This window comes from Stegostoma tigrinum, chromosome 9 (assembly GCF_030684315.1).
Source record: "Stegostoma tigrinum isolate sSteTig4 chromosome 9, sSteTig4.hap1, whole genome shotgun sequence".
Classification (NCBI taxonomy): Eukaryota; Metazoa; Chordata; class Chondrichthyes; order Orectolobiformes; family Stegostomatidae; genus Stegostoma; species Stegostoma tigrinum.
This window is the reverse complement of record NC_081362.1, coordinates 81,247,965-81,258,155: the sequence shown is the minus strand read 5'-3', so window position 1 is coordinate 81,258,155 and position 10,191 is coordinate 81,247,965. Positions and strand designations below refer to the sequence as shown.

Below are 10,191 nucleotides of genomic sequence, written 5' to 3'. Positions count from 1 at the left end.
CTGGTGAATCTTCTCTGCACTCCCTCCAGTGCTATCCAGTGTGGTAACCTGGACTGCATACAGTATTCCATCTACTGCCTTGCCAATGCTCTACAACGTTACAACAAGACTTCCTTGCTCCTACATTCAATGCTCCAGCAAATGAAGGTACGCCTTCATCACCATCCTGTGCTACAGAGATCTATGGGCTTGTATGTTGAGATCCCTTTGGTACTCAGTACTTTCCAGGGACCAACCATTCATTGTGTAAATCCTTTCCTTATTAAACCTCCCAAAAAAATCACCTTGCACTTATCGGGATTAAATTCCATCTACCATTGCTCTGCCCAATTTAGCAGCTCATTAATATCAGAGTGCAGCCTGAGACCATCCTCCTCACCATCAACAACACCAGTAATTTTTGCGTCACCTGCAAACTTACTAATTTTCCCTTCTCCATTCACCTCCAGGTCATTAATATACACAACAAACTGCAAGGGTCCCAGCACTGATCCCTGTGGTACACCTATGGTCACAGGCTTCCAAATCACAAAAACAATTCCCAACCAAGGGGAGAGATTGAGAAGGCAGGACATTCATGGTAACTTTAGCCAGGATAGGAATTGAACCCCATGCTGTTGGCATCACTTTGCATCACAAACCAGCCATCCAATCAACTGAGCTTACTGGCCCCATTTATAATTAAAATAATTAACTACAGAAATGTACATGCAAGTAGGAAATCACTGGAAATCGTTTTGTAGTTCTGTGGTGATGCTGGAGGGTAAGCTCTCCAGCCAGGAATGCACCTCGCAAATTTAAATCAGGCTGACTTTCGAGAATCTTTGTGGATGGTGTGCTGAGAGATTCCTGGCAAACATCCACCCAGAATGTCCTGGAACTGATTGCAAGGGCAAATATTACTGGACACTGAGTGATTGTAGGGAAAAGCAATTGCCTGTACTATGACAATACCTAAAACATTGCTGGCTGGCCTCCAAATCAGAAGATGGGAGGGAAAAAAAACCTAACCTGACAGCTCCCAGATGTTGTGTTTGGAATGTAACTGGAGCAGGCTTGGAAACTGCAAAGATGTTGCAAAGCTAATCCCAACTTTTGGGCAGCCAGCTACTGGGCACATGATCAGAGAAGGTAGGGAATCTATTTCTCAACACCCTCAAGCAGTTTAGGATTTGTCAGACAGGAAGTAGTATCTTGGCACAAAGATATCCTGGACGCCCTTTGTTGTGATTGTAATGAGATCAGCGAGATGGACCTCATAGAATGTGAATTCCCCGATTAGTGCTGTCAACCTGGTCCAATCAGGGAGCCCTGTCTGACATTTATAAACAGGAGTTTCAGAGGCTCTGTTCCGTCTGAGAACTCACTCCGAGGGATTTAGCTCATTGTCAATGACTCTCCATGTGTAAGTAAAGGTTGGTTTGGTGATGGAGTACTGACCTCTCTGGAGTTACTTGACCCTTGAATTTAACTTGGACTCAAAGAACAACGCTTCTAATAACTCTCCCTCCAAGAAAACACTCAGAGCAAGCACAAGTCAGAAGTTTTAAAAGATGTACAATAGACACTAACAGGGCAGGAGAGAGTATAAAGGCCAAAACATTATGTGTAGGGAGCTAACAAAGTAGCACTTTATTTCAATTCCCCCTAGATGGTTGATGCGGTGCCTCTTTCCACACTGTCAGGGCACTATGATTCTGTCAGGATAGAGGGCACCAAGCAGGTTAAAGATTAAGAGGATGGGGGCATGAGGCCAATGGTTGGGTATCGGGTATTGAGTCATCACATGATGCAGATGTGGATAAAATCATCTGGAGATTTCCTACCAATTCTATTCATAAGTTCCCTCTCCATGCATCACAGCAGCTGTGATTACCGGCAAATCAACAGTCAAACCAAACAGGGGAAACATTCAATGCAGGGTCTGAGCAGAGACAGGTTATAGAAAATGAGTTTACACCTTGGAACAACATAGTTCATTGTTTTCTGATAAACTTGCAAATCAAGTTACACCCTGGAGATATTGCGCATGTGTGTCCATTTACCTAGAACTATCAAAGAGCAACAAAACAATCTTAGAGGAGTACATTAACACTGACAAAGGAAATTACACTTGGAGGATGATAACTTGTCTGCATCTTTGCTGAATATCTTTGATTACCAAAAATAAATCCCGGATTTAAAATCATTAACTGGCCCAGAATCAACTGCTATTTGCAGCAACATTCCAAACTTCCACCACCCTGTTTTAGAATTCGCCTTAGCCCTCTCCTAAAAGGGCTGGCTTTAATGTTTCAGCTATGTCCCGTGGTTCCCGATTCCTGAACTAGTGAAGAACGTGTCTTTTTCTACCTACGTTACAGGTTCCACTTAATATCTCACAAATGCTGATCAAAACACACATGGCTCGCTTCTAAACTGAGAACCTCCTTACCTTCTGGTATTAAGACCGCGGGCTGTTGAGTCTCAGTTGATGGGAAAGCTTCTAAGGGCTGTTGTTCTGGTGGCACCTTGGCTGGAGTAGGTATTGGATCAGAGTGTTTAATCTCAGGGTGACTCATGGTAGAGTCAGGAAGCTTCGGCAATTTACTCTCAGACCCAGGCTTGATAGTAACCTTCTTGAAGGTTTGACTAACATGGTAGCCCATTCCACCGGGGCAGATTTGCTTGAAGGCAGCTGTTTTGGACAACACAAAATACAACGTAGCATCATTTAAATTACCCCATCTCACACATCGCTGTATTTGCAACGCTGACTGAACATTTACACGTTTTTTAAAGAGTGTTTTCAAAAATCGTCGATATATTTGGAATTTTCATTGCAAAATTTTCAAACACCTCAAAAATGGAAGACATGATTTACATGTAGCAAAGTAAAAGGTGGCACAAAAGTAAAGTCTGAGGTGTCCTCAAGTTGCTTCAACTACTTGGTTCAGTTAATCAAGACTAATTGGGCAATGATTCAATTGTTCCATCGTAGAGAGGCTGGTGTTCTTGAGGCGCAATGGGTTTCATTCCTACCTTGGAGCTAGAAGCCATGGTTTCAAGTCATACCTCAGGAATTAGTGGTGTAAGAAGGTAGGTTCATAATGTGATCAAACCGGTCACTGAATGTAAACCTTCAAATTCTTTCCACCTAAGCTAGTGGCAGGCAGAATGAGTATGACATATTCCTGGTCAGAATCTGAAGGAAAGAATGTTGGAGCCCCTACCAACGCTATCCATAGCTCCAGACTGCAACATGCCTGTTTCCAAACCAACTCAGACTTTGAGTGAACTATAACCCACCAGCCTCTGACACATTGAGAGACAGACTTAACAAATGTGTGATAGTAGATCCATATGTTCATTCCAGTAAGGGGTGGTTTGTTCTGGTCATCTGGCCAGTGTCTCCAAACAGCTGGGACAGTCTTTATAACACAGCAGGACTGAAACAGAGACAGGAGGAGAGGTTTTGGCCCAGATGTGGGTGTGGAAAATGGAGATGAGCAAGTGAGCAGTTTTTACGATTACCCAGCGTAGTCCATTTACAGGCTCCATCCTACGCTTTGGCTATTTTGACAGATACTGAATTGGTAAAGCTACATGACCCCAAGCAATGGGCAACTTGTTCAAGCATTAAAAGTTGAAGACGACCAACTGGTCCAGCCTTGAGACAGCATTCACACACTGCATTGGGAGAACATTGGACCTACAGTCACATGTAAGTTGGATCAGTTAAGGGCAGCAAGTTTCCTCCTCGAAAGGGCATTCATGAGCTAGTTGTGTTTTTATGATCATGGCTACATGGTTCTAGTAGGTTCATTTTTATTTTCAGCATCCGCCCTGGTGGGATTCAAGCCCACGTCCCTAGAACATTAGCCTGGGGTTGTAGATTAGTGACCCAGTGGCATTACCACGCCATCAGCACCTGCCCAATGGCTACTGCTCCCTGCACCTTGAAGCTGTTCTATTGGACATCCAGCTTCCACCCTGTAAATGGGCAGTGTATCCTCGAGCCATGAGATGCTCAATCCAGTCAAAATTGTTTCTGTCTTGAAGAAGGGTCACTGGACCTGAAACATTAAGTCTGCTTTCTCTGCATCAACAGTGCCAGTCCGGCTGAATTTCTCCAGCAATTTCTGTATTGGTGTTGGGGTGACTGCTCCTAACAACGTGTGAGGTCAGGACCCCACATTCAATTCTCCAAAACTCCAAGTCGTGCCCAATGTGTGCACTGGTCAAACAGCAGTGTAGAAGGCCTGAATGGGCTGAACGATGGTGTGGGATTGGGTCTGTATCAGGAAGAGGAAAGATATGCTTCTCACCTGTGCTCCCCATGGTACGCCATTGACAAGTGAGTGGATGGATTATTTTGAGTTTTAATATAAAAGTGGATTTAAAAGAAAGCATTGTGTCAGTTTGAACAATAGACGGCAAATGTCCCTTTGAACCAGGGAAAAGGAGGAGACCATTCAGCATTCTCCTTATCCTGTCATTCGATGAAATCACAAGCTGATCTATATATCTTATCTGATTTGGTTCAACAACCTTTCAGATTTATACCTAACGAAAATCCATCAACTTCAGTCTTCAAATTCCCACTTGGCTCACCACCTCAATGACGTTTTGGGAGCTTTTGTGGGAAAAATGCAGTATTGCTGCACTTAATAAAATTTTCTTGGTATGGGGCGACCAGGAGTTGAGAAGGAGGGAGGAATTTCATAGCTGACTCTCGCCTGCTCCTTTGCCAAAGTAAGTTCAGTGGATGTTTGTCTAAAGGCCTGGTTACCCAGATAAGCAGCGTTACCTCACTGGAAATACTGAAGTCCTGAGGGAATTCACCATCTCCATGCAATTCCAAAGGGATGCTTCACAGAATCTCAGAAGTGGTTTGCCACATAAGGAGGACATTCAGCCTCTTATGTTTGCAGTGGTTCTTCAGCTAAGCATTGTTACCCACTGCCAAGTTCCCGCCTTTCCCCCATACCCTTGCACATAAAACCCAGATGTTAACTTGTCCATTGCAAACAAGAGAACATGAACAGTTCAACATGATGTCCATTGTCTTCCTGTTCATTATACTTTTCTCTGATAGCAATGTGGCTTGAATTATTCCTTGCATTCAACATTATTTTTGCTGAATCTCAACATTTGGGATTTGTCAGCATGGCCAACATTTCTCACTCAAACCTGAACTTCTCCCTGAGAACCGGGGTGGGTAAGAGTCAACCACATTGCTGGGGATCTGGAGTCACATGTAGGGAAGGCCTGACAAAGGCAGCAGATTCCTTCCTGAAGTTAGTGAACTAGACAGGCTTCTACAACAAACCCGTGGTTCCCAGGTATTCAATCTTGATATTATTTAAGTTTAGCTTTCCCAGCTGCTCTGGTGGAATGTGAACGCATGTTTCAGCATAGTTCAGTAACATCACCATTACGCCACTGTACCCCTTTAATAATCCCTCCATAAATGCCTTCACAGGGCACCACTAGGTTTCCATGCACTGTCTTATCTCGCAGCGCTGTTTCATCCCTATTTTAATACTCAGGGTGAAACGGCCTTTGAAGTTCTGAATGAAACAAGATGTGAGTATGTCTTCACATTGACTAATCCAACAATGTTCTGCTTCCCAGCTGGAACTCTGAAGTCCTGTCACCTGCCTGTTGAATTTGGCAGGTGAGGGAAGGGGCAGTGGGGTCAAGCAGCTCGATTTGGAAATGCACAAGAATCAAGCAAACATAACATGTTCTCCGGAGGGCACGTTGAAGTAAGGTCTGGAGCCCAGGGCCTAATATGGGTCCGGCAGCACTGTTTCCCACTTAGTCCCTGACCTCATACCCATAGAACTACAGTGGTGTCAGAGAGGGACAAAGCCCAGCTCAATTCAACTTTCGGAGGGATTATAAATAGCCTTCAGTAAGAGAGGAACAAACGAAAATCTCAGGAGATGAATTAAGTTTATTCAGAAATCTCACCAGCTTTGATAAGTCGATGGAGTTATTACCATTCCAGTAGCCCACTTATTCACCCAACAGCACTCAGTAGATGTTTTCTGTGAGAGTGCATTGTGCTACAGGGCACAAGCACAAAAACATTTGTTTTAAAACTACCAAAATTTTTTTAAAAATCTCTCGTAATTTTATGCAATTACATGTATAAATTTTCTTGAGCCTTAATATGCTGTAGCACAAGGCCAGAATGTTTTGCAACATGACTGTCCAACACATTCTGTTAATAAGCCAGGTGATGTTCAGGTGAAGTTGGTAATCATGTTCACTGATGACTGAACTTATACAACATGGATTACTGTCTGCACATTGTACAGTTTGTTGGAGCCATTCGTCTTAATGTGAAGTGATGCTGAAAACGTAGTATGTTATAATATCATTTATCAAGACAAAAGATATCATTTGAACTGGGAGCAAATCTGTATCTTAAAAAATTAGTCAGAAGTCAGCAGGGGCAAGGGGCTGAAAAGTGAAGCGAGGTTACAAGTTCTAGCTTGGCTCTGAATCCACCGACGGGGGAGAACCACTCGATCATTGCCCTGTTAAATGAAGACACCAAATGACATGGACAACACAAAATTAGGTGGGAAGGCAAGGACTCTACAGCGTATGTCAACAAGTTCAGTGGGTAAGCAACAACTTAAATAAATGCAATATACTGTGGGAAACTGTAAGGTTTTGCACTTTAGCAGGAAGAATAGAAGAGCTGAATATTATTTATATCTGGAAAAGGTTTCAGAAAGTTGCAGGACAGAGGAATTTGGGAGTTCTTGTCCACAAATCACAAAAGTTTAGCAGCCAAATTGAGCAGATAATGGAGAAGACAGGTGGAATGTTGGCCTTTATGTCAAAGGGAATGGTGGGTATAAAAAATAGGGAAGCCTTGTTAAAACCATGGAATACTGTGAATAGATTTGGTTCCTTCCTCTAAAGGTAAAATATGTCAGCAATGGAGGCACTTTCTTAGGTTGGAATTATACTCATTGGGGTTTAGAAGAATGGAATTAGAATGCTGAAACATACATGATTCTTAGGTGAGACAGTCTAAGGGTAGAGAGCATAATCTCAGAGCAAGGTCACACGTTTAAGACAGAGGTAAGGAAGAACTCCTTCACTCTGGAGGAAGTCATTCTATGGAATTCTTTACTACAGAGCTGTCAATTATGGGTTATAAGAAATCAAAGGTTATAGGGAAAAGGGCAGGAAAGTAGGGTTGAGGATTACCAGATCAGCCACGATCTCACTGAATAGCATTCCTTTTGTTCTTATAGACCTAAGTGGAAGATGTGCAAAAGATGTTGTCTCGCTTCCTAGTGGCATTTTGCCACAGTCCAAAACCAACGCATTACTCAACAAGTATTGACAATCTGATACAAAGTGGGCAGCTCAGTGGCCAATGAGAAATGTTTGCTCTGTTGTGCCGGTTGGTGAATGAGATTTCACTCTGAGATTGGTTGTCCCATCTCTGCCCCAGAGCAAAGCAAGCTGGCACTACGTAAACCTTGTTCTCTTTTTCTCACCTTCAAGAGGGGGGGAAGAAAAATCAAAACTAAGATTCAGAAAAGAAAGAAAAATAGGGTGCTACATCTCTCAAATTTTGGTCAGGCCCTGATAGCACTCCATGATTGGAAATTGTGTGAATACCAATGTTTCATAACCATGCACCTGACCAGGATATTATCGGCAGGACGTGGGCTACCTGGAAGCCTATGATATGATTATATCATTTGATATGATCTTTTTGACCATCAGAAGCCGGGATCGTTCAGTAAAGGGCTTATGAACGCTCCATGGTAACTTCTAGTGTGTGTGGTATTGAGTTGTGTGTTTCTCTGCATGTTCTTTTGCAGAGTCTGCACATCGAGGGCCTTGACATCATTCCAGTTGAAGTATTCAGTCTGCGATGGTGGCAATGTGGGAAACCGCACAAAAATACCACCGACAACCAGGAAGCTGGGAAAACGCCCGTAAAATAAGTTGTACCATAGCCGCGTTGTGCAATTGCCGAAAGAGATGATATATCCCATTCTCCTTTGAGGTAGCATCAGTGACCTGGCAGACATGACAGAGATCCCTTTTAGCAGCAGGAAATGGTCACCTGCTGTAAAATGTTGTGTCCAATGGCTATTGTTCTAGCCAGAGAGAGGGAAGCTGATGAATGAATCATGCAAAAAATGACAAAGCTGCTTCTTTGGTTAAGTGTGCACTTGTCACTCACAACCCTTCAGCAAAGTTTGTGTTCCCTGCACTATTCCATTGGTGCGGGAATAATAAATGGTGGCTGTTATCTCTCTCTGAGCTTTCCAATTCTCCACTGCTTCATCCTGTGCTGGTCTTCGTTCTTTGCCTTGGTAACAGCACACAAGGTTGTATCCATGGGGAATGTCATGCCAGCTTCTGAGAACCCTCGCTATCAGCAGGGTGGAGTGAAAGGCAACCAAAGCCCGTCATGGCAAGCCCAGGTTGGTTCAGTAGAGTGAGTAATCGTAAAGTGATTCCCAATTTATCGGTGTCACACATGCCTCAGAGACCAGTCATCTCCATCTCACTTTGGGTGGGCACTGGTGCACTATGCCAACTTCCAGCCTGAGCTGCTCCAAGTCCATTAATATTCTCGAAGGAAGAGCCAGTACAATGGAAGTAGAAAAAGGCTTCATGTTGGGTTTGGGAAAAGCCAGAAAGCATGCTGGATCACAAGGAGGGCAGTGTTAGAGTTGGCTGTCATGATTATAAACCAAAAAAAAAGGAGCCCATTCACCTTCACAAAGATAATGGGAACAGCAGATGCTGGAGAATCCAAGATAACAAAGATGAAGGGTCTAGGCCCGAAACGTCAGCTTTTGTGCTCCTGAGATGCTGCTTGGCCTGCTGTGTTCATCCAGCCCCACACTTTGTTATCTTGCATTCACCTTCACAATATTGGTCACCACACAAACCAGTTGCAACTCATTCAGGTTATATGTGGAAATTAAATAAGTTTGTCTTACTTTTACAGAATTCACGAGATATTGTGGCGTAGTAACAGTTGAGACGAATACATGTATTTATTTCAAATGTGAGTGATTCCTCTCACCTCTGAAAAATGGCAGAATTCTACCTTTGCTGCTGGGCTGTGGATCATTGGGCTGAGCACGAGGACTGACAGAGGGGTAATGAAGGGGTGAAGGCTATGAGAGCCATTCTTTCTATGCATCCCAACCATCCCTGCTCCGAAGTTGCGGTTCCCTGCTATCCCAGGATTCCCAGTCTGCCTGCCTCCCAGCCGGGAAGGGGTGGCGAGGTGTGTACGAGATTAAAACACGAGACCTGAGTCAAAGCAGCAGACTCCAGCTTCAGCGACATTTCGAGGGGATGTGTGTATACTACTGCCTGCAAATAATGATGCTCAGCATTTCACTGCGAGTTTGGATGCTTTTCCCATCAATACCAAGGAGCGTTACAAGTCTCCAATACACTCCAGTGTGCAGTTAAAGCGGTAGAAGAGAAAATAAAAATTCAAGGGTTATGGGGAAAGGACAGGGATTATCTACATTGATCTTACAAAGATTCTGAGGAAGGGTCACCGGACCCGAAACATTAACTCTGATTTTTTTTTCACAGATGCTGCCAGGCTTGCTGAGCTTTTCCAGCAACTTTGCTTTTGTTGCAAAGATTCTGCATGGATGTGATGGACCAGATGCCCTCCTGCTGTACATTTTATGAATATTACCATGCTGCACTGCACTGTGGCCTTGAGGGACAAGCAATGGCATTCCTGCTGCCATGCCACAACAGAACCTCAGGCCATTTCGGTGTCCTCCTCTTCCACCCTCCAGGTGGAATGCACCAGAATCCACATCACCGATATCATTAACCACAACACCCTTTCTCAGGTCAACGCTTACCCACTAAGCATGCAACACGGACCAAGGTTCTGCAGATTTAATTGGAGCTGTAATCTACTGAGTGCTGCAAGGGATCTAGGAAATATGAACAAAGAATGGCAGCCAGATCCACTATGTCAGACAGCTCATTAGGCATGGGCCATTTACTCCCCTAAGCACTGGCACTAAATCATTACAACCAGCCAACTGAGAAGGAGACAAATAAGAGGCAAGGCACACACGTACCCTACACGACCTTTACTCCTAGGTGTCAATATTAGTAATACTAGTTCTCATTATTAGCAGCACGGAATCCCAACACAATTTCATCATCAGC

At 43.8% G+C, this 10,191-nt stretch overlaps 1 protein-coding gene across 5 annotated transcripts in view; it reads right to left on the bottom strand.

Annotated features, from left to right (window-relative positions):
• ltbp1 (latent transforming growth factor beta binding protein 1) overlaps positions 1–10,191 on the bottom strand; it is a 432,638-nt gene that overhangs the window by 202,006 nt on the left and 220,441 nt on the right. For 4 of the 5 annotated variants that reach the window (XM_059648686.1, XM_059648685.1, XM_059648688.1 and 1 more), the window contains one exon: positions 2,435–2,677. The exons of the other annotated variant lie outside the window; for it this stretch is intronic. In XM_059648686.1, coding sequence (XP_059504669.1) covers positions 2,435–2,677 — 243 coding nt within the window. The remainder of the gene's footprint in view (positions 1–2,434; positions 2,678–10,191) is intronic. 5 annotated transcript variants of the gene reach the window in all.